General features: G+C 39.5%; 2 protein-coding genes across 2 annotated transcripts in view; one reads left to right on the plus strand and one right to left on the minus strand.

Moving 5' to 3' along the window:
• On the minus strand, positions 1-23,609 carry LOC134844160 (eukaryotic translation initiation factor 3 subunit L-like). Its single transcript, XM_063860707.1, has 7 exons — positions 23,340-23,609; positions 23,043-23,128; positions 4,515-4,741; positions 4,011-4,324; positions 3,238-3,391; positions 728-1,037; positions 1-492 (listed from the first exon to the last, which is right to left on the minus strand). The coding sequence occupies exons 1-7, from the start codon at positions 23,605-23,607 to the stop codon at positions 133-135; spliced, it is 1,719 nt and encodes a 572-aa protein (XP_063716777.1). The 5' UTR covers positions 23,608-23,609; the 3' UTR covers positions 1-132.
• A 1,220-nt stretch (positions 23,610-24,829) lies between these two features.
• Positions 24,830-25,196, plus strand: part of LOC134844582 (UPF0193 protein EVG1 homolog) — a 260,384-nt gene continuing 260,017 nt past the window's right edge. The window contains exon 1 of the mRNA XM_063861326.1: positions 24,830-24,851. The gene's annotated coding sequence lies outside the window, so the exon portion shown is untranslated. The remainder of the gene's footprint in view (positions 24,852-25,196) is intronic.

The raw sequence follows: 25,196 nt of genomic DNA on the forward strand, positions 1-25,196 counted from the left end.
TAGTTCCGAACAATATATTAATTATCAAAGCCGATTTCCACCTTAAAGCAACATACGAAAACAACAATCAGTGATGCATTCAGCTAGCATAGCATTCATTATTTATTGATAGCACGTCATACACCAAACAGGTCAATGGTGCACGTTGATAGCTTTGATTCTCTTCTTGAGCTCATCACACTTCTGGATCTGGGCGATGAAGTACTCGCCATATTTAGCAGCCACTTTCGTATCGGCAATGTGAATCATGTCTCCGTCCACGTAGAAGTCAATGTCTGAGGCAATTTTGAACTGGCCATCAAGACTGGATGCTCCCCCACTCCATACCAAGTTCTTCATTTTATGCTTGAATGTCATAAGATGCGTCCTCAGTTCGGCCTCTGAGAGATTCATGAATCCTGCTAGCTTCTGGATGGATATACTGCTATAGAGCTTGAGGAAACTCCTGATTACGGCGATCTTAGACTGCTCGCGCACCTCGTCCATGAACACCTAAAAGGAAGCTAGTTGAGCCATTCCACACCAGTCAAAAGTTATAAGACTGACTGTCTCTTACAGCCGACGCCGCCCTCTTATGGTGCACAAACAATTCTCCAATGACCTTAGGCAAAAATGTTTAGCTGTTTTTACGGTGAGATCACAGATTTATAATGATTAGAGTAACAGCCATGTTGCATCAGAAAAGGTTTCGGGTCGCTCAAGGTAGAATGTCATCTTTAGTTCTCACCCTGGCCTGCAGGTTCAACATGTCCTTGTGATTGTCCTTCTTCTCATTGAAGTTGGGAAGAGTAGGTGAAATGAACTTTGGACATGCGAACAAAAACAGTTGTTCCATCTCGCCCAGAAAGTCCTCCTCAGCATTCTGGCCACCAGTACCTCCTCGCTGTAACTTCTGCATCCGATCCCCACTGCCCAGTTTGTCATTCATGCTTCTGGTCACGGACTCATCTATGGTCTGCGGGTGGAGAGCTAGACAGATCTGCAGCAGGTAGTACATCTGGTCCGTCTGCTTCTGAATCATGTCCTGCTGATAGGACCTGTAATTTGAAAAATTATCCAGAGTAAAACAGTTTGGAATTTCGTCTGAGACGTTTATCTTTCATTATGCTATTCAATTTACTATTACATCTAACGCTTTTTAAAAAATTATTCATGAATATAATTAGCTTACAACATAACCAACAGACATTTGGAAAAAAAATTCAACTAACTCAAAGATACCGAAAAACCAAAATGATTGGTTTTTCAAAACATTCATGAAAATTCTAATTGCAGAAAAAACATAGCCGGCAGACAAATGGAAAAGAGCCAATGAGCTCTTTGAATTTCCAGAACAATATATGATTGACACGTTTTTGGTTAAGATGAAACCTTAAAATTTACAGCTCTTTGAATTTCCAGAACAATATATGATTGACACGTTTTTGGTTAAAATGACACCAAATTGTGAAAACTGAATCAAGGGATAGTTTTTTCAGTCCATTACCCTGACACTTATGCTCTTCGATATTGGAGTATGCTTTCCTTTAAACAAGAAAATGATCTGAACTTAAGAAAAACATAGCCAACTGAAAATTGGAAAAGAGTAATGAGCGCAAGGAAACTAAAAAAAACCTTCAAACTTCGAAAAAAAAATAGAAGACCTTACAGCTCTTTGAAATTGTAGAACAATTTATTAGGGACTTTTTTGTTAAAATTAACCCAATTTGAGAAAACTGGATCAATAGGTAAAACTTTTACTTCGCTGGGAAATCTGACAATTGATTTCCATTGTCGAAATTAGAAGTCGATCACGTTTTCAGAAGTCAATCACGAAGTCGATCAATTTGGGAAAACTGGATCAATAGGTAAAACTTATACTTCGCTGGGAAATCTGATAAATAATTTCATTTTCGAAATTAGATGGCGATCACGTTTTTCGACATTTTGCCTTTCGATAGAGAAATTTGCCTTCCTTTTTACAATGAAATGCACTGAACTTGAAGTGAAATCACAAGTCAAACCGCGAAAAATCAAAATTGAGCGTGAACAAAAAAAAAATTTCAGGAGACCTATATAAGAGTACTCACTACGTTCATTACTCTTAATTGCAACAAAAGCCCAAAAAATCCGGAACAAAAATGCCTGCACCATTAGAAACTCTACAAAAGCTTGGTGAATCCTTCAAAGAAAGCAAACTTTCAAGAAAAAGTCCTTTCTGCGGAACTAAGGAGACAAAAAAGCAGACAGACAATAATCTACATTAGCCAAAAGTTTCTATTTGCAAAACAAACAGCTCTCAATTAGGAATCGAACTCCCAGCCTTTGCCGTCTCAAGCATGAGGGTTACAGCAACTTGGAATAAAGCTGAACCATCGATCTACGGGAATCAAGTCGACAAAAATAAACAGACGGAGAATAGCCCGAAGAAGTACAAAAATTCTTGTTTAAAAAAGGGCCAGGCCGGATTCGAACAGGAAGCCTTTGCCATTTAAAGCTGTTATTTCACCTCTACGCCAGATGCACCGGATGGTTGATTCGATTTAAATTTATAATAATCAAGCAGTAACGAAGCCGAAAATACCTGACAGAAGCCCTTCATTCCGAAAAAAATCTAAAAATCTAAAAAATATTTAACTCCCTTTCCGTTCAGAATACACACACGCACACAAAAACGTGAAAAACAAATTTCGCTTCGGCCGAATTTTAAACTGCAGTGAGAATTGTTTACAGCGAAAATAAACGTTTCTTAGATGTGGCAACTAAGCCGGCAAAACATAAGCAGACAAATATCAGGCCGAAATATTGTTGATCCGGAATATATACCGTTTGAAAAAAAACTGGTCCTGGTCAGATTCGCACACAGGACCTTTGCAGTCCCAGGTGTATTCGTTACCACCAGGCTAAGTGTGCAAAAGACACTAAAAAATATGAATTCATTATGAAGCAAGGTACATCAGGAGTTCAATGCGTCCTGTGGACAAAGTTGCTTACGGGAAAAAAGTCTAGTACGCAATTGTAATACCTTTGTTTATCGCAAAGGTAAATAATAGTTAAAACTTGCACCATGTTTCACATTATCATTTCTCAAAAAAATTCTCGCTTAATGTCAATGCAAGTCTTCAAAACCTTTTGTTACCCATCAGAGAAACTACCTGGAGTTTATATAATCCCAACAAAAATCGTGCATTGTTCCTCGACTAAGAATCGTGCAAAATCTGGAAAAATATTATACTAAAAAATTTGAGCTTCTCCCACCTGACATGGAATACATTCTTAGTCCTCTGAATGTAGAGCAGTATGTCCGTGAAACATTTGATTGAATCGCTGTATCGTCTCATCATGAGATACGCAAATCCAACGTAGTAATACATGGTGATCTGACAGCTTGGAACAGGAGACCACGTCATACCTAGAAAAAAAATTATGTTCCGACCACTTCACGTATATAATTACATCTCATTCGCGCAGTTTTTACCAAATTTAGTCTCCCTGTGCTCAACAAAAAAAATCAGAAAGAAATTAATGAGACTTTTTCCAAAAACTCTCAAGAATTCAGATGTTTCCATTAAAAAATCTTCTCAATTCTGTCAGGGTTTAATTTTTCTGAACTGCACTAGTATTAAAACAAAAACATATGGTTTGCAAGCCCTTTGAATTCAAGAACAGTTGATGATTGAAACTTTTTTGATGAAACTAACTCAATTAGAGAGAACTGGATAAATAGTTTAAGTTGTTATTCCGTTGGGAAAATTAGAATCGAATTTCGATATTAGAAATCGTCACGTTCTTCGTGACCTTTACACGTTTGGGGATCGATAGTGGAGTTTGCCTTCCTTTCAACAAGTCTGAATGCTGTTAGAATGCGAAAATTGCCTTCCGTGTGCTGTTTGATAGAGTTTGCCGTCCTTTTAACAAAGGATATTAATTGAAATTGAAATCACAGGTCGAACCGCAAAAAAAATCGAATTTTAAAACTTAAAAAAATCATATCGACCTATAGAAGTCTTCACGACTTTCAATTATCTTACCTTTCTTGTGCAGCTGAATATTGTCGACTACAGTCACAGCCAAATAGTAATCTCCTATGAGACACTGTAGTCTGCACAAACCGACGAGAGCAAAGAATCCGAGGAACTTGTAGAGAGGATGTCCTCCGAACTTGCCCGCGATCTCGTCTATTCTCTCCTGCGCAATGCCACTGTTGTATGCACTCAGCTGCTCATTTATTCTACTCTTCGCGATCAGAGAGTACATCACATTCAACACACTGTGGATGTTCCACACTCCCTGATTCTTGTCCAACTTTGCCAACTCTTCTTTAGACTTGTTACTCAATCTCGATCTAAATACCCAGCAAAATATTCAGCTAAAAAATCCGTTGAAGTTCTTTCAATTCGAGAAGATTTATCATTAAAAGTTTATTTTATAAACACGGTGTCATTCTAATGAAGAATTTTTTCTAACGGAGAGTCGACTGAATCTTGAAAAGCGAGTAGAACAAAGCGATTCGCAGATTGAAAAATGATACTCGCCTAAAATGCGCAAACTGTTGGAACTGATAAATGAATTCGTCAATGATGTCCCACAGCCAGAGATTAGGCAACTCCAGTCGTATGGGTTCGTCCTCCGGTTGAAGCATCATATTAAAGAGAGCGCAGTAGTTGTAGTAAGACTCAAATCGCTGATTCAAGTTAGGGCCCTGGGGAACCGATGCATAAATATGTCGATAGTAAAGTTCCCTGTACAGCATCAAGAACACCTAAACAGAAGAAAGTTCACGTGAACAGAAGATCGGTGCTATATCAACCAGCCGAAATATAAATCAACCGAAAAAAAACCAGCCGAAAATACGGACAGTTAGTGTAGTAGTAGTTATACCCGTAATGGCGGTAACGTTAATGAAGTATTTGCGCAGCCACTCTTTCGGGAAGTACGAGAAAGTGAAAATATACGTCCAATAAGAATTACAATTGTAACACCTCTCCAATTACACTACAAAACAAGGACAGCCGATTGCTAACTTTTTTTTTGAAATTATACTCGTTTTTTCTGCGTGATGTGATGAAAGGATCTGAACGAAAAACAAGGGCCTAGGCATAATCGTAAGTCATAGTAAAAACTTAGCCAATCGAAGATTGGAAAAGATTAATGAACGCAAATAACATTTAAAAAAAAACACTGACTTTGTTGAAAAAATCTCAACTTTCGAGTTTCAAAGAAAAAATAGATGCTCTTTAAGCTCTTTGAATCAGCAAGACCTTTGAATCAGCAAGACCTATATAAGAGTCTTCACTACGTTCATTACTCTTAATAAGCAAATTGGAAAACAATTTTTGTAGAAAACAGACTTTTTTTTACAGTTTTTTGAATTTAAGCTTTTTGTTTCCAAAAGGTGCCAAAACACTCTAACAAGCTAACTTTCGTTGAGTAAAACTAAATTTTTACGGCTTAAACTAAGCAGTATAACGTTTCAAGCTATTAAAATAATTATTTGTTAGCCCCGCTCGCTCACTCGAAATTAGACTGAGAGTCAAAATTTCATACCGGTTTTTCTTGACAATGCGCACGTTTTTGGAAAATTTTAAAAAACCGTTCGAATCACGACTAAAACGGCTTTGAAATGATATATCACTCAACTCTCTCCAATTATTAGTGGTAGCTGATTTTGTGTGGAATACAAAAAGAAAAAATTGAAATACATCCGAATACGAAGTTCCTTCCCATTTTTCAAGTATTTGGCCGGAGTATTTTGACGAGAAATAAAAAAAATGAGAACATAGAAAATGAGCCATTAAATAAACCTCGATGCGGCAATTATAGGCAAATTATTCGTACTTTACCTTTTTAATGCCTAAAACAAGCTAAGTTGCACATCGCACTCATATTAACAAAAAATATTACACATAACTAACTAGTGCAAAAGAAGACTTCAGATGCTTTCAGAGCTGTTTTGGAGATACTTGTTTGATAAAAGTGTAATGCATAATTTTAGTATGTGAAAATGCTATTCACTGCTCTTTAGATTGATCCCATCTCAGAATTGGCAGCGTTGTTTTTGAAAGAAGTCATTATTTCTCAAAAAAATATACATTCCCTAACTCCAGAACGGTCTCTTTGCTAAACTTATGAGTAACCACTAAAGCAAGGGAAAATCCTCTAGCCCCTTTAATTGAATAAACCCTCAATGAATATTTCCCAAGCCCAGGAAGACTTTTTATGAATAAAAAAAAATAGCACGTAGCCTTTTGAGCCATTAATATTCACATAATCTGTTATTTCGATAGAATCTCACATTTGGGAGGAAGGTTTTCAAGAAAATTCCACAAGTTTCCAAAAAAACTTCCATAATTTCAAACAATGGACTTTCTTTAATCCAAAACGGTTTTTACTAAATATAGAGCGTAGATTCTTGGGCAGCAAAAGTTCACGCAACTTTTTCTTTTGATTGAACCCTTGATCTCAGTAATGACAGGATAGTTTTCTAGACAATTTTTCGACAAATGTAAGGGCGTAGCCGCTTCGGCAAATAATATTTCAACAACCTCATATTTCGATTGAATCATTAACATCAGAACTGGTATTTTCAAAACTAAAAATTCTCAGTCCATAGCTTTTTGTGTAAAAAAGAATCCTAGCCGCTGATGTAGGACAGCTTCTTACAAAGTTTGGCTTCATTTGAACCCGTACTTTCATTTCATCAGGGTAATTTTCTAGAAAAAAAACTCGTCTCAAAAAATATAAAACATAGCCAAATGACAGTAGGAAAAGTAATGATTGCAGGGAAACAGAAAAAAACTGACTTGTTTTTTTGAAAACTTCTATTTTCAATTTTAAGGAAAACAAACATATGCCCTCAAATCTCTTTGAACTTCAAAAACATTTATTATTGGTGCTTTTCAGATAACCATAATCACTGTGGAAAAATTGGATCTATAGGTAAAATTTTTATTCCGCTAGCAAATCTGAAAATTAAATTCCACTTTCGGCACTAGAAGTCGTTCACGTTTTTCGTGTCATTTGCATATTCGTATTTGGAAAGCGCAGTTTACTTAACTTTCAGCGGATGAATTTCAATCGAACTCAAAAAATGCATATAATCTAAGTACATTCATCAATGCATTAATATGTATGAATGTGCATGTGTAGTTATTCGAGCATTTTAAGGCTTTTCCTGAAAAAAAAATTGAACAAAAAATCACCAAGACCTATATAAGAGTCTTCACCACGTTCATTCCTCTTAAACATAGCCAAAAGACAGTTGGAAACAAATCAATGACGATTGTAAACAGAAAACGATAACTTTCTTTGAAAAGGTCAACTTTCGAATTTCAAATTAAAAACATATGCCCATAAAGTTGAAGAACAATCAATGATTGAGACTTTTCAAAAATCAAACAATTTATGACTGACTCTCTGAACCTCAAGACCAATTTATGATTGACACTTTTTTTGTTAAAATCTAACCAATTTGAAAACTGCATAAATGGGCAGTCTTTTTTTACTGCGCTTGGAAACTGAAAATTCAAATTCATTTTCGAAACTAAAAGACAATCATGTTTTTCATAAACTTTACACTTTTGCTGTCAGATAGTGGAGCTTGACTTCCTTTAAGCAGAGGTCTGAACTTAAAAGAAATCAAAGCCAACATACAGTAAAACAGACAAAAAAACTGATTATTTTTTGAAAACAAGGCCAACAGAAAGTTGGAAAAGAGTCAAAAAGCACATTAAACAGAAAACAATGACATTTTTTGAAAAAAAAACTCAACTTTCGAAAATCTGTATCACTGATACTTTTTTGATCAAACTAACCCAATTTGAGTAAACTGGATCAATAGATAAATTTTTTACCGGAGAATTCGCTTTTCGAAACTAGAAGTCGATCATACTTTTCGTAACCTTTACACTTTTTGCTGTTCGATTATGGAGAGTGCCTTCCTTTCAACAAAGAAAATGAACTGAACTTCAGAAATCAAAAGTCAAACCGCGAAAAAAAAATTGACTGAAGAAATTAAGATTATTTCATGAAAACAAAACGAAAAAAAAACATCATGACGACCAATGCAAAACATCATGACGACCAATTCGGAACTACGTTTATCAATTTTAAAAAAAAAAAATTCAAAGCCTATACATTTTGATAATACATGCTCATGAGGAAATTAGATCATATTTGGATTGCTTTGCCGCTCACGCGTTTATAGATCAAATATACTCATTTGAATTATCCCAAATCGGCCACTTTCCACCCTCATAGGTCTTTATGAAAAATGATCGTTGGTGAAACATCTTTTTGATTATGCTTTCAGCGTACTTTTCAGATAGTTTACAAAAAATCGTCTAGTTAACGGCTAGTTAAAAGTTCGCAACTATTCCGAGCAAAAAACACAATTATTTAGGACTATTCTTCGACAGTTGGTACCTTTATTCTGTTAGTCAATGAAAATACAGATTTGAAGATGACCACCGATAAGAGTCATTCATTAAGAGTCACCACTAATAAGGACCATCCAATAAGAAAACGATCAATAGTTGCACTTTTTAAGCCCCGTTTGTTTTATTAGGTTTCTCAGTTTCGTTATTAGAGAGCGCAATTTGCCTTCCTTTTAGCACATGATTTTGAATATAGCTAAAAAAAATCAAAGTCAAAGTGCAAAAATCACTTTTGGTGTGAACAACATAATTCTCTGAAAAAAAAACATTATCTCGACCTATAAAGGTCCTCAGGGTTTTCACTGACATTGGAACAAGCAAACATAAAAAAGGAAATAAACACTTTAGAATATTATTGACAAAATCTAGAATATAATATAAAGCATAAAAAACTCGAATTTATATTTTAAAAATTTGGTTGATAAAAAAATGATAAAAAAACTTTTACATTGAAAATGGTAAAAAAACCTTTACATTTTCTTTATGCCAACAGCTCCCGGCTGTTTTGCAAGCATACACGTAGCACTAAATGTTCCGAAATTCCAAAAACAGATCACGCAGAGGCGAAGCAGAGCTTTGCATCTATTGCGCTACAACACAAACATAAAAAACATTAATTGAAAATGGAAAAAATGAAGGAAAAAAAAACTAGTTCTGCCAAAATTTAAACTTTTGTAAGTCTCGGTAAGCTTCATTTAGGCAAAGATTCCAGACATATGACACGGAAGCGAAGCAACATGAAAATAGCAGTGCAAGCTAGCAGACAGAAAAAGAAAGCCACTCAGCCCAAAAAATTGAAGAAAAAAAATTCAAAACAAATCATTTTCTCTTTGCAGAAAACACCTCTTGAAACACAATCGACAGCGATTCATGGAAATTCAAAAAATAATCAACAAGCGGCAACTTTATGGAAAACTTTGAACTATCAATTCTATTCTAAGAACTTCAGCATTTTGTGCAATCCGGAATGAAGCATAAAACGTATGCTTCCCTTAAAAATAGGTTAATTTTAATTCGAATGCAATCATATTAACTCTTAAAAACAATTGCATAATCACAAAGACTTGAACCAAAGATTTCAATCATATAAAGAAAAAATCAATTAAAAGAAAAAAAACACTAACATAACGCACAAGTGTGTCATGCAATTAAATCAAAAATGGTTAATCACCAAAAGACTAAAATGTCATTTCAAATGCAGGGAATGTTAAAAAGTCTGGAATGATCAAGAAGTCTGGCGTTGATGTGGCCGCGGAATTAGGTAAGAATGAGTTCGAGAATGAAATCATTATTGACAATGGGGTTGTTCAGAGGTCTGGGACGGTTGCTTCTTTGGCACGCTCTATCGACTCTCTCACAATGGCTACATTGCCAATCTGGACGGCTAACGACAGCCGCTGTCTGAGGGAAGTCCCGGCTCTTTTGTCATCGGTTTCCGCGATAACTTCGCGGCAAAGCTGTTTCAGGAAGTCGTCGGTGCCGGTTCCGAGTCCACCGAGATGTTCGACTGCAATAGGCTGGAAAATGTAGTTTCTGGCCAGGCTCTCGTACTTAATTCGTTTGCTTCTTCTGCTTTGTCCGCTATTGTCGGACCTGAGAAGGTTCCTTGGGCAACATTAGACATGGCAAGGCGGTTGACGCACGAAGTCCCAGATCAGGCAGACGCCGTTTTTCCACGGAGAGAGGGTGATACAGTCTGGTCTCTTTCCGTCATCACATGAGAAGCCGACTGGTTCTAGAGAAGACTGAATGTCGGACAAACAGAAAGCACGTTTGATGGCTTAAATGACCCCAAATTAGGTCACCAAGCCCATAAAATGATAGGCCGAAATCTTTACAGCCGAAAGTAGTTTTTCAGCGAAATAAAAACAAAAACAGCAAAACAAAAACAGCAAAAAGACGCTGGAACAAGCAAACATAAAAAAGGAAATAAACACTTTAGAATATTATTGACAAAATCTAGAATATAATATAAAGCATAAAAAACTCGAATTTATATTTTAAAAAATTGATTGATAAAAAAATGATAAAAAAACTTTTACATTGAAAATGGTAAAAAACCTTTACATTTTCTTTATGCCAACAGCTCCCGGCTGTTTTGCAAGCATACACGTAGCACTAAATGTTCCGAAATTCCAAAAAAAGATCACGCAGAGGCGAAGCAGAGCTTTGCATCTATTGCGCTACAACACAAACATAAAAAACATTAATTGAAAATGGAAAAAATGAAGGAAAAAAAACTAGTTCTGCCAAAATTTAAACTTTTGTATGTCTCGGTAAGCTTCATTTAGGCAAATATTCCAGACATATGACACGGAAGCGAAGCAACATGAAAATAGCAGTGCAAGCTAGCAGACAGGAAAAGAAAGCCACTCAGCCCAAAAAATTGAAAAAAAAAATTCAAAACAAATCATTTTCTCTTTGCAGAAAACACCTCTTGAAACACAATCGACAGCGATTCATGAAAATTCAAAAAATAATCAACAAGCGGCAACTTTATGGAAAACTTTGAACTATCAATTCTATTCTAAGAACTTCAGCATTTTGCGCAATCCGGAATGAAGCATAAAACGTATGCTTCCCTTAAAAATGGGTTAATTTTAATTCGAATGCAATCATATTAACTCTTAAAAACAATTGCATAATCACAAAGACTTGAACCAAAGATTTCAATCATATAAAGAAAAAATCAATTAAAAGAAAAAAAACACTAACATAACGCACAAGTGTGTCATGCAATTAAATCAAAAATGGTTAATCACCAAAAGACTAAAATGTCATTTCAAATGGCAGGGAATGTTAAAAAGTCTGGAATGATCAAGAAGTCTGGCGTTGATGTGGCCGCGGAATTAGGTAAGAATGAGTTCGAGAATGAAATCATTATTGACAATGGGGTTGTTCAGAGGTCTGGGACGGTTGCTTCTTTGGCACGCTCTATCGACTCTCTCACAATGGCTACATTGCCAATCTGGACGGCTAACGACAGCCGCTGTCTGAGGGAAGTCCCGGCTCTTTTGTCATCGGTTTCCGCGATAACTTCGCGGCAAAGCTGTTTCAGGAAGTCGTCGGTGCCGGTTCCGAGTCCACCGAGATGTTCGACTGCAATAGGCTGGAAAATGTAGTTTCTGGCCAGGCTCTCGTACTTAATTCGTTTGCTTCTTCTGCTTTGTCCGCTATTGTCGGACCTGAGAAGGTTCCTTGGGCAACATTAGACATGGCAAGGCGGTTGACGCACGAAGTCCCAGATCAGGCAGAGGCCGTTTTTCCACGGAGAGAGGGTGATACAGTCTGGTCTCTTTCCGTCATCACGTGAGAAGCCGACTGGTTCTAGAGAAGACTGAATGTCGGACAAACAGAAAGCACGTTTGATGGCTTAAATGACCCCAAATTAGGTCACCAAGCCCATAAAATGATAGGCCGAAATCTTTACAGCCGAAAGTAGTTTTTCAGCGAAATAAAAACAAAAACAGCAAAACAAAAACAGCAAAAAGACGCTGGAACAAGCAAACATAAAAAAGGAAATAAACACTTTAGAATATTATTGACAAAATCTAGAATATAATATAAAGCATAAAAAACTCGAATTTATATTTAAAAAATTTGGTTGATAAAAAAAATGATAAAAAAACTTTTACATTGAAAATGGTAAAAAAAACCTTTACATTTTCTTTATGCCAACAGCTCCCGGCTGTTTTGCAAGCATACACGTAGCACTAAATGTTCCGAAATTCCAAAAATAGATCACGCAGAGGCGAAGCAGAGCTTTGCATCTATTGCGCTACAACACAAACACAAAAAACATTAATTGAAAATGGAAAAAATGAAGGAAAAAAAAACTAGTTCTGCCAAAATTTAAACTTTTGTAAGTCTCGGTAAGCTTCATTTAGGCCAAGATTCCAGACATATGACACGGAAGCGAAGCAACATGAAAATAGCAGTGCAAGCTAGCAGACGGGAAAAGAAAGCCACTCAGCCCAAAAAATTGAAGAAAAAAAATTCAAAACAAATCATTTTCTCTTTGCAGAAAACACCTCTTGAAACACAATCGACAGCGATTCATGGAAATTCAAAAAATAATCAACAAGCGGCAACTTTATGGAAAACTTTGAACTATCAATTCTATTCTAAGAACTTCAGCATTTTGTGCAATCCGGAATGAAGCATAAAACGTATGCTTCCCTTAAAAATGGGTTAATTTTAATTCGAATGCAATCATTTTAACTTTTTTAAAAAAATCTGCATAATCACAAAGACTTGAACCAAAGATTTCAATCATAAAAAGAAAAAATTAATTAAAAGAAAAAAAAACACTAACATAACGCACAAGTGTGTCATGCAATTAAATCAAAAATGGTTAATCACCAAAAGACTAAAATGTCATTTCAAATGGCAGGGAATGTTAAAAAGTCTGGAATGATCAAGAAGTCTGGCGTTGATGTGGCCGCGGAATTAGGTAAGAATGAGTTCGAGAATGAAATCATTATTGACAATGGGGTTGTTCAGAGGTCTGGGACGGTTGCTTCTTTGGCACGCTCTATCGACTCTCTCACAATGGCTACATTGCCAATCTGGACGGCTAACGACAGCCGCTGTCTGAGGGAAGTCCCGGCTCTTTTGTCATCGGTTTCCGCGATAACTTCGCGGCAAAGCTGTTTCAGGAAGTCGTCGGTGCCGGTTCCGAGTCCACCGAGATGTTCGACTGCAATAGGCTGGAAAATGTAGTTTCTGGCCAGGCTCTCGTACTTAATTCGTTTGCTTCTTCTGCTTTGTCCGCTATTGTCGGACCTGAGAAGGTTCCTTGGGCAACATTAGACATGGCAAGGCGGTTGACGCACGAAGTCCCAGATCAGGCAGACGCCGTTTTTCCACGGAGAGAGGGTGATACAGTCTGGTCTCTTTCCGTCATCACGTGAGAAGCCGACTGGTTCTAGAGAAGACTGAATGTCGGACAAACAGAAAGCACGTTTGATGGCTTAAATGACCCCAAATTAGGTCACCAAGCCCATAAAATGATAGGCCGAAATCTTTACAGCCGAAAGTAGTTTTTCAGCGAAATAAAAACAAAAACAGCAAAACAAAAACAGCAAAAAGACGCTGGAACAAGCAAACATAAAAAAGGAAATAAACACTTTAGAATATTATTGACAAAATCTAGAATATAATATAAAGCATAAAAAACTCGAATTTATATTTTAAAAATTTGATTGATAAAAAAATGATAAAAAATCTTTTACATTGAAAATGGTAAAAAAAACCTTTACATTTTCTTTATGCCAACAGCTCCCGGCTGTTTTGCAAGCATACACGTAGCACTAAATGTTCCGAAATTCCAAAAATAGATCACGCAGAGGCGAAGCAGAGCTTTGCATCTATTGCGCTACAACACAAACATAAAAAACATTAATTGAAAATGGAAAAAATGAAGGAAAAAAAACTAGCTCTGCCAAAATTTAAACTTTTGTAAGTCTCGGTAAGCTTCATTTAGGCAAAGATTCCAGACATATGACACGGAAGCGAAGCAACATGAAAATAGCAGTGCAAGCTAGCAGACAGAAAAAGAAAGCCACTCAGCCCAAAAAACTGAAGAAAAAAAATTCAAAACAAATCATTTTCTCTTTGCAGAAAACACCTCTTGAAACACAATCGACAGCGATTCATGGAAATTCAAAAAATAATCAACAAGCGGCAACTTTATGGAAAACTTTGAACTATCAATTCTATTCTAAGAACTTCAGCATTTTGTGCAATCCGGAATGAAGCATAAAACGTATGCTTCCCTTAAAAATGGGTTAATTTTAATTCGAATGCAATCATATTAACTCTTAAAAAAAATTGCATAATCACAAAGACTTGAACCAAAGATTTCAATCAAATAAAGAAAAAATCAATTAAAAGAAAAAAAACACTAACATAACGCACAAGTGTGTCATGCAATTAAATCAAAAATGGTTTATCACCAAAAGACTAAAATGTCATTTCAAATGGCAGGGAATGTTAAAAAGTCTGGAATGATCAAGAAGTCTGGCGTTGATGTGGCCGCGGAATTAGGTAAGAATGAGTTCGAGAATGAAATCATTATTGACAATGGGGTTGTTCAGAGGTCTGGGACGGTTGCTTCTTTGGCACGCTCTATCGACTCTCTCACAATGGCTACATTGCCAATCTGGACGGCTAACGACAGCCGCTGTCTGAGGGAAGTCCCGGCTCTTTTGTCATCGGTTTCCGCGATAACTTCGCGGCAAAGCTGTTTCAGGAAGTCGTCGGTGCCGGTTCCGAGTCCACCGAGATGTTCGACTGCAATAGGCTGGAAAATGTAGTTTCTGGCCAGGCTCTCGTACTTAATTCGTTTGCTTCTTCTGCTTTGTCCGCTATTGTCGGACCTGAGAAAGTTCCTTGGGCAACATTAGACATGGCAAGGCGGTTGACGCACGAAGTCCCAGATCAGGCAGACGCCGTTTTTCCACGGAGAGAGGGTGATACAGTCTGGTCTCTTTCCGTCATCACGTGTCTGGTCTCTTTCCGTCATCACGTGAGAAGCCGACTGGTTCTAGAGAAGACTGAATGTCGGACAAACAGAAAGCACGTTTGATGGCTTAAATGACCCCAAATTAGGTCACCAAGCCCATAAAATGATAGGCCGAAATCTTTACAGCCGAAAGTAGTTTTTCAGCGAAATAAAAACAAAAACAGCAAAACAAAAACAGCAAAAAGACGCTGGAACAAGCAAACATAAAAAAGGAAATAAACACTTTAGAATATTATTGACAAAATCTAGAATATAATATAAAGCATAAAAAACTCGAATTTATATTTTAAAAATTTGATTGATAAAAAAATGATAAAAAAACTTTTACCTTGAAAATGGTAAAAAAAACCTTTACATTTTCTTTATGCCAACAGCTCCCGGCTGTTTTGCAAGCATACACGTAGCACTAAATGTTCCGAAATTCCAAAAAAAGATCACGCAGAGGCGAAGCAGAGCTTTGCATCTATTGCGCTACAACACAAACATAAAAAACATTAATTGAAAATGGAAAAAATGAAGGAAAAAAAACTAGTTCTGCCAAAATTTAAACTTTTGTAAGTCTCGGTAAGCTTCATTTAGGCAAAGATTCCAGACATATGACACGGAAGCGAAGCAACATGAAAATAGCAGTGTAAGCTAGCAGACAGGAAAAGAAAGCCACTCAGCCCAAAAAATTGAAAAAAAAATTCAAAACAAATCATTTTCTCTTTGCAGAAAACACCTCTTGAAACACAATCGACAGCGATTCATGGAAATTCAAAAAATAATCAACAAGCGGCAACTTTATGGAAAACTTTGAACTATCAATTCTATTCTAAGAACTTCAGCATTTTGTGCAATCCGGAATGAAGCATAAAACGGGTTAATGGGTTAATTTTAATTCGAATGCAATCATATTAACTCTTAAAAACAATTGCATAATCACAAAGACTTGAACCAAAGATTTCAATCATATAAAGAAAAAATCAATTAAAAGAAAAAAACACTAACATAACGCACAAGTGTGTCATGCAATTAAATCAAAAATGGTTAATCACCAAAAGACTAAAATGTCATTTCAAATGGCAGGGAATGTTAAAAAGTCTGGAATGATCAAGAAGTCTGGCGTTGATGTGGCCGCGGAATTAGGTAAGAATGAGTTCGAGAATGAAATCATTATTGACAATGGGGTTGTTCAGAGGTCTGGGACGGTTGCTTCTTTGGCACGCTCTATCGACTCTCTCACAATGGCTACATTGCCAATCTGGACGGCTAACGACAGCCGCTGTCTGAGGGAAGTCCCGGCTCTTTTGTCATCGGTTTCCGCGATAACTTCGCGGCAAAGCTGTTTCAGGAAGTCGTCGGTGCCGGTTCCGAGTCCACCGAGATGTTCGACTGCAATAGGCTGGAAAATGTAGTTTCTGGCCAGGCTCTCGTACTTAATTCGTTTGCTTCTTCTGCTTTGTCCGCTATTGTCGGACCTGAGAAGGTTCCTTGGGCAACATTAGACATGGCAAGGCGGTTGACGCACGAAGTCCCAGATCAGGCAGACGCCGTTTTTCCACGGAGAGAGGGTGATACAGTCTGGTCTCTTTCCGTCATCACGTGAGAAGCCGACTGGTTCTAGAGAAGACTGAATGTCGGACAAACAGAAAGCACGTTTGATGGCTTAAATGACCCCAAATTAGGTCACCAAGCCCATAAAATGATAGGCCGAAATCTTTACAGCCGAAAGTAGTTTTTCAGCGAAATAAAAACAAAAACAGCAAAACAAAAACAGCAAAAAGACGCTGGAACAAGCAAACATAAAAAAGGAAATAAACACTTTAGAATATTATTGACAAAATCTAGAATATAATATAAAGCATAAAAAACTCGAATTTATATTTAAAAAATTTGGTTGATAAAAAAATGATAAAAAAACTTTTACATTGAAAATGGTAAAAAAAAACCTTTACATTTTCTTTATGCCAACAGCTCCCGGCTGTTTTGCAAGCATACACGTAGCACTAAATGTTCCGAAATTCCAAAAATAGATCACGCAGAGGCGAAGCAGAGCTTTGCATCTATTGCGCTACAACACAAACACAAAAAACATTAATTGAAAATGGAAAAAATGAAGGAAAAAAAAACTAGTTCTGCCAAAATTTAAACTTTTGTAAGTCTCGGTAAGCTTCATTTAGGCAAAGATTCCAGACATATGACACGGAAGCGAAGCAACATGAAAATAGCAGTGCAAGCTAGCAGACGGGAAAAGAAAGCCACTCAGCCCAAAAAATTGAAGAAAAAAAATTCAAAACAAATCATTTTCTCTTTGCAGAAAATACCTCTTGAAACACAATCGACAGCGATTCATGGAAATTCAAAAAATAATCAACAAGCGGCAACTTTATGGAAAACTTTGAACTATCAATTCTATTCTAAGAACTTCAGCATTTTGTGCAATCCGGAATGAAGCATAAAACGTATGCTTCCCTTAAAAATGGGTTAATTTTAATTCGAATGCAATCATATTAACTTTTTTAAAAAAATCTGCATAATCACAAAGACTTGAACCAAAGATTTCAATCATAAAAAGAAAAAATTAATTAAAAGAAAAAAAACACTAACATAACGCACAAGTGTGTCATGCAATTAAATCAAAAATGGTTAATCACCAAAAGACTAAAATGTCATTTCAAATGGCAGGGAATGTTAAAAAGTCTGGAATGATCAAGAAGTCTGGCGTTGATGTGGCCGCGGAATTAGGTAAGAATGAGTTCGAGAATGAAATCATTATTGACAATGGGGTTGTTCAGAGGTCTGGGACGGTTGCTTCTTTGGCACGCTCTATCGACTCTCTCACAATGGCTACATTGCCAATCTGGACGGCTAACGACAGCCGCTGTCTGAGGGAAGTCCCGGCTCTTTTGTCATCGGTTTCCGCGATAACTTTGCGGCAAAGCTGTTTCAGGAAGTCGTCGGTGCCGGTTCCGAGTCCACCGAGATGTTCGACTGCAATAGGCTGGAAAATGTAGTTTCTGGCCAGGCTCTCGTACTTAATTCGTTTGCTTCTTCTGCTTTGTCCGCTATTGTCGGACCTGAGAAGGTTCCTTGGGCAACATTAGACATGGCAAGGCGGTTGACGCACGAAGTCCCAGATCAGGCAGACGCCGTTTTTCCACGGAGAGAGGGTGATACAGTCTGGTCTCTTTCCGTCATCACGTGTCTGGTCTCTTTCCGTCATCACGTGAGAAGCCGACTGGTTCTAGAGAAGACTGAATGTCGGACAAACAGAAAGCACGTTTGATGGCTTAAATGACCCCAAATTAGGTCACCAAGCCCATAAAATGATAGACCGAAATCTTTACAGCCGAAAGTAGTTTTTCAGCGAAATAAAAACAAAAACAGCAAAAAAAATCAGAAGTCAATGCCAGCAAAACTAAAAAAAGCAGAAGTAATTTGAAAGACTTTTAGCAACTTAATTGAAAATTGCGTGTAAAAATATTAATTCTACGATGAGGCAACTAAGCCGACTAATCCTAAGGAGATCAATTACAGGCCGGCATTTCTTTGGAAAAAACAATTCCAGATTTTAAAAAAACATCTGGTCAGATTCGATTAATACTAAATAAGCCCCAGAAGAAAGCAAACCTGAAAACCTTAGAGCAGACAAGTTCAGCCGAAAAAATATGATTTTATTATGGAAAAGTTAATTTTTCAAGTCCCCCTGAAACTACATAAAACAACACTGCACTAGTAACTTCAATGAAAGTTGATTACAGAAAAAGGAAAAACCAAGATAAGACAACTAAGCCTACGATGTTGTGATAAACTTATTAAATAGTTTGAGATGGGTATGTGCTGGTGATCACCTGGCTGGACGTTGCACACTTCCTGACCTGCCCGAAGTGGACCACTGGTTTTCAGGTAGCGTGCCATCCACGACCTGGTCTGGACCCCGCACTGGATTTCTGGTCTCCTGGAGTGGAACCCATAGCCCGATCTTGACTCTGGCTCTCCCCTTCTGCCTTCGTTATCTCTACGTCTGGGTGAGACCCCTCCTACGTTAGGCATGCAATTGTTTGCCTCTTTCTTTTCGACAGTGTTTCTGGTTTTAGCTTTCAACCGTGTGCAGAACGGTCACAGCCCTGTTGGATCTACACACATGCTGCTGCTGGCTCGCGAGAAACCTGATCCACAATCACGACAAGAACTGCGGTCACGCAAGTTTAAACTCAACTCAAAGTTGTCGTTTTATAATATTTCTATGCTCCTTCTTTTATGCGCTGGTGATATTGAAAGTAATCCTGGTCCGTCTGTCGACCCTACTCAGTTGTCCAGATTTGTTAACGCCGCGGAGATCTTAGTCGGGTCGTCTGTTGCCATCTCGGACCTAACCTCCGGTATCTATGATGCTTCTATCCTCAAAGTTGACAACGATCGCTTCTTTGCTCACTTTCGTGGTTGGAATAAAAGCTCTGACTCCTGGGTCAACCTTGATCAAATTTTCCGGCTCCCCGATGGTTACGTTCCGATAGGCCGGAATTCTCGCGGTCCTATTTGCCTTCTCGCGTCTCCTGTCTCCAGTCCTATCTCTGTCGCCTTAACGAGTTCTCCTTCTCGGGATGCTCCTGTTAGCTCTGGCCTCTCTCAAGCGATGTCAAGTATGACGATCTCGGCCGAGCTCGCCGAAAGCGCTGTGCCGGATCTTTCTGACGTCATGTCTTCCAGAGTTGACACTGTCCGGTTCGTTCCGATTTCTCTTCGTAACGAGTGGTCTGAGGTTGTTGGTCACGCCCTTGACAACTGCGCCACCGCTCCAGACAATCTGAAAAACTGGACTCGGTTGCTCATGCTCCCCAAATGTATCTTGAAAGCTCCTCGCCGCGGAGGCAAGTCTCACGCCGCTAATAACTGCAGAGACATTCGCCAAAGAATCAAGTCCTGGAAGGAGGGCAATATTTCGGACCTCTGGTCTAACGCTACCAAAAGACCTAAAGAGCGAACGAAGAAAAACAGCAAACCTTCTCCTGACTTTAATGTCCGCAGAGCCAAAGAGCTAGCAGGCCTCGGTCAGTTCGGCAGAGCAGCTAAAGCCCTGTGTTCTGATGGCCTCGTGTCCAAAAGTGACGAGTCGCTTAAGGACCTTCGCAGTCTTCATCCTTCCGCTGACCCTCCTGTCTTTTCTGGCCGGGATGAATCCCCTCTTGCCTACCAATTCGAATCTGAATACGTTCATAAGTCTCTCAAAAGTTTCCCGAGCGGCACTGCTGCCGGTCCTTCGCGCTGGTTTCCTGAGCACTTTGTTCACGCCGTTGAGTGCCCCACTCCTCAGACTGCTGCCAGAACGTTAGAGTCTCTCAACAGAGTTGTTAACATCCTCGCTGCCGGGCAAGCCCCTTCTAGTCTCTCTCCGTGGCTGTGCAGTGCGAATCTCTTTGCCACCGCTAAACCCAAGGGTGGTGTCCGGCCTATTGCGGTCGGCGAAGTGCTCCGAAGGCTCACTGCTAAATGCCTTGCTAAAGCCGCCAACGCTGAAGCTCGTGATTTTCTGTGTCCTCGCCAGCTTGGAGTCGCTACCAGCGGTGGCTCGGAAGCCATCGTCCACGCTACTAAAATGACAGTCAAAAAGTGCTCGGAACATGGTCACCAAGGCGTCTTAACAGTGGATTTTGAGAACCGAGATCAACACGCTAGACCGCACCGAGATCCTCCTTCAAGTTCGCAACCGTCTTCCCGGTCTCTCCGCCTTTGTTGAGTTTACCTACGGTCACCACAGTCGTCTGCTGTTCGAGGATGTCATTCTCAACAGCGAGAAAGGAGTTCAACAGGGGGATCCGCTAGGGCCTCTCATTTTCGCGGTCACCCTGCACTCTCTTGTCGAATCTCTCAAGTCGGAAGTCCCCGGTCTCACCCTCAACTGCTGGTACGTTGATGATGGTATTTGTGCCGGCGACGAAGTCTCCTTGCTCAAGGCTCTCGAATTCATCACTTCCAACGGCTTGCATCTCGGCCTCAAAGTCAAGCACAGTAAGTGTGAGTTGTGGGCCCCTGTGGAGTTCTCGTCCATCCCCGTTTCTATCCCGAGAGCAGCGTCTAATGGCTTCGAGCTTCTTGGCGCCCCCATTGGTGATACTGAGTTCTCAGTTAAAGTCCTGGAGAAACGCATCTCGAAAGCCACCAAATGTCTTGAAAAGTTACCTCTTCTTGATGACCCCCAGCTCTCACTTGGCATCACTCGCACTTGCCTTGCTGCTCCCAAGCTGACGTACTCTCTTCGCACTCAGCCGCCCTCTCAGCCTGTCGCAGCTTCCCTGCAAGTTTTTGATGAACTCCTCCGCGATGCTCTTTCTGTCATAGTTGGGTCACCTGTTCCTGATCTTGCCTGGTCCCAGTCTTCCCTGCCTATCAAAGATGGCGGACTTGGCGTCCGGCAAGCTCGCGACCAACACATCCCTGCCTTCCTAGGGTCTTCGTGTCAGTCAGCTCATTTGGTCTCGTTTCTTACCGAACGCGACATCACTGATACGCCGGAGTTCATGCGTGCCTCTAACGACTTCCGTGAACAGTCTGGAAGCGTTAACACTCCCGGTTTTACTCAAGAAGCTTTCCAAGAGAAACTCGATAAGGCCACCTACAACGCTTTCTTCTCGTCTCTTCCCGATTCCCGCGAGCAAGCTCGTCTTCAGTCGCTCTCTCTGCCTTACGCCGGCGCTTGGCTTACCGCAGTCCCCATTAAAGGTCTTGGCCTGCACCTGCTTCCTGCTGAGTTCCAAGCTGCTGTCAGATACCGCCTTGGTCTTCCTGTGTTCGCGTCTGCTCGTAGGTGCCCCGCGTGTCCGTCTGGCATTCTGGACGTCCTCGGGGACCACGCTGTCGCTTGTGGGGGGAGTGGTGGCCGGATCTCCCGTCACGACAGACTACGGGACATTATTTTCAATGCTACCACGGCTGCCTCTTTAGCCCCCATCAAGGAGCAACGGAACCTCATCCCTGGAGAACGGTCCAAACCCGGCGATATTTTTGTCCCTACTTGAAGCACTGGTCGCCCAGCTGCTTTCGACGTCACCGTGACATCCCCGCTGCAGTTATCTCTTCTCTCTCGTGCGGCGGAGACCCCCGGGGCGTCCCTGGAAGTTGCTGAGGACCGCAAATTTTCGAAACACGAGAAAAACTGTGAGGAACAAGGAATCAGTTTTTTCCCGTTAGCAGTCGAAACGCTCGGGGGTTGGTCCGCTTTAGCTATCAAAACCCTCAAGTCAGTTGCTATCCTCGCTGATGCCAGACGTTCTTGTTCACGTGACGCTCGTGTTGCCCCAGTTCGCCTTCTCCAGAGCCTCTCAGTGTGCCTCATGAGAGGAAACGCCACTATGATTGTCAGTCGGGCCATCTAGTCTTGTGCAGTTTATTACTTTTTTGCCTTCCCAATTCTGGTGCTCCTTTGTTCCTTTGCTGTTAGTGCATTCCCCCTCTCTTTTCAATCCTCAATGGTTCATCCCACATTTGTTGTTTGTTTTGTATTCGGTGTTTTTGAATTTAGTCATTTTGAATTTAAATTTTACTACGTGTTTTAAGCCAACAATCTTTGAACAGACACAAATTGAGCCGAAAAAAAAGTTTTCTAAAAAATAAAAACTCCCTGACACTAAATTGACACAGAGGCGAAGCTGCGCTTCAAAAACACGAGCACACGGCCAAATAGCAGCTCTATCGAAAGAAATGAGAAAAGGTAGAAATGAGCCTTGAATTAGCGAAAACTCTGCTATGTGTCAGATTCCAATCTGCGACCTAGCAAATTTGAGTCTCACCTAGCAAATTTTATGAATTAAATATCATCAGCTGTGTTAACTTTTTACTAATCAAATGTCAAAGCACATATGATACTATACTGCTACCGCAACCTACCGATTTAAAAAAGCCACCTAAAGTAACACTTTCATTTGAGCTTTAGGTTGGAAAGTTGTGACTTAGATAATTACAAGCTGAAATTATCGCAAGGGTAAAAATACCATTGAAGAGTGCTTATAGCTGTTCAAAGCTGCCTATGGCAAAAAGTTCAGTGTCAGATAGATAACAGTACAATACTGTGGCTTGCTAAACATTGTTTTTACTTGAATTGCAGCAAAAACAAATTCACTTACCTGATCGTTTCCAACGAGATCTTGCACATCATCAACAGCAGGCCAAGGTCGAGTTTTGAAATATTGCTCAGTCATTCTGTCAAACCCTAAAATAACTTGGCTATAATTTTAGCAATTTGAGCTTTGCTTGGTAAATCAGTTATCTCGAATCGACGCATTAACTATAGTCCGCGTTAGTTAACTTTTCATTCTTATTAACAAGCTCACATGAAATTACAAACTTGACGACCCACTTCCAGTCTATAATATAATTGAAATTAGTTTCTTGTGTTACGAAAATCTATTTGATTTGCTGACCTGTTTCGTAAATGTTCTGAATTTGATAAATGTTGTGTTCTTGCAGCGCATGCTGAAACACAAGGAGGAAATTTTTGACAGGTTCAGGTATCTGCGTGGATGCTTGATAAACGTTTCCTCCTTCTCTGTCCCGCTCCCCCCTATCTCGGTTGTTTCGGTCATTGCGATCTCTATGGCCACCTTTCTCAGAATATTTATGAGAGCTGCCGCTATCTATTTTTTGAGATCCAGTCGACGGATAAGCATCGTCCAGGTCATCATTGAACATGTTTTCTAAAAAGGTTAACATCAGACGTGGAATTGCAAAAGAGGGCCTAAAAACCACTAAATCAATTCGTCACTTCTCAAATAATAATAAAATCAGGTCAGAAAGTTGTAACAGTCGCTCATAAATTACACAGGACGGAAGATAAAAAAACGTCCCTATTGACGACTGGCTGACGTCAGATACCTTGATTATATGCTTTTTTCGCCGTTTCGACCTATCCAGTTGATTTTTGGCCTGTTTAAGGGCTAACAATTGTGTTACGGCTTTTCGGCTATCAGCCAAACGAATTTTATAGTTTGGCTGAAAAAAACTAAAAATACCCGAATAAAAAGTTCATCACCACTTTCAGCGGTCTGAACAAAAAACTCAAACCTATTAGCACAGTTTTTTTTTATCTTATATTTTCAAAAGTATCATAGTAACCGAGGTTACAGTCAGGAGTCCCTTCATCACGTATTCCAGTCAATTTCCTTGGAATTTTCTAGATATGGAAGTGATAATGATAAAAGAAGATGACAAGTGTTTATGTCCTTTACAATTAAAATCGATACGGGTTACGTTTTTTCAATAAGAACACGCAACTCGACCCGAGAAAATATAAAATACAGGTGTTACAAATAAAAAAATTTCGTCGAAAGTTATTTTGTCACCTATTGTTCCGAGTACGCATGAGGCGTTCTCAATCTGTATTGCCAGGGAGATTCTCTATTTTAAAAAGCTGCCTGCTCTGGGTTCCTCAGTGCATATGCTTAGGTTCTTACAAAGCTTGCTCAAAAAAAATTCAGTGCTGGGGCCGGCCGCGCCCTGAATTTCAAAAGCTAGTGGTTGAAAATGATATCCATCATCTAAAAGATCTTTATACTTGTCATTTTTTCGCTCTTCCGCTTCAGCGGCATCCGTACCAGGGTTACAAACAGACCCTGCATTAATCCTACAAGGAGCTAAGGAGTCTACTATCGTTACATCCCACAAGAGCTGCTTACGAACAGCCCGAGGAACGAGCGTCAAACCGTCTGGTCGCTTCTGATCGGTCCTATAGAGGTGTCCTGGTTCTAAAACAGACGGAATGTCAGTAGAAGATAATCTCTGCTTTATAAGGGCATTCAGGTTTGAATGCCTAGAGAATCTCCCTGCACTTTTGAGGCAAAAAAGACCATGCCAATGTGCCATTCTGCCAGATGGCACAGCACAACCCTGATTTTCAAAAGCGTCTTAGCCTAATTGTTGTGATAAACTTATTAAATAGTTTAAGATAGAAGGTATCATGAGTGGCAGAGGACGAAACAGAACTGGTTCCACCTCTACGAGACTTCGAGCGAAATGTGGATCATGCGAAATTGCAGTACAGGCAGCTGGTTTGCAGTGCGAGGACTGTGACTGCTGGTTTCACCCAGAATGCGTAAACGTCTCTGATGGGCAATATCAGCTTCTACAGACCTTGACGACTACCTGCTGGTACTGTTCTCCTTGCTTCAAACAACGTCAAGACCGGTCGGTTATTGTTTCTCTATCTGCCACTGTAAATAAACTAGCCGAAAAACTCGAAAACCTTGATACCACCCTCAAATCAGTCGATGCTGCGCCGAAAC

The sequence above is a fragment of the Symsagittifera roscoffensis genome, chromosome 4 (assembly GCF_963678635.1).
Source record: "Symsagittifera roscoffensis chromosome 4, txSymRosc1.1, whole genome shotgun sequence".
Taxonomy (NCBI): domain Eukaryota; kingdom Metazoa; phylum Xenacoelomorpha; order Acoela; family Convolutidae; genus Symsagittifera; species Symsagittifera roscoffensis.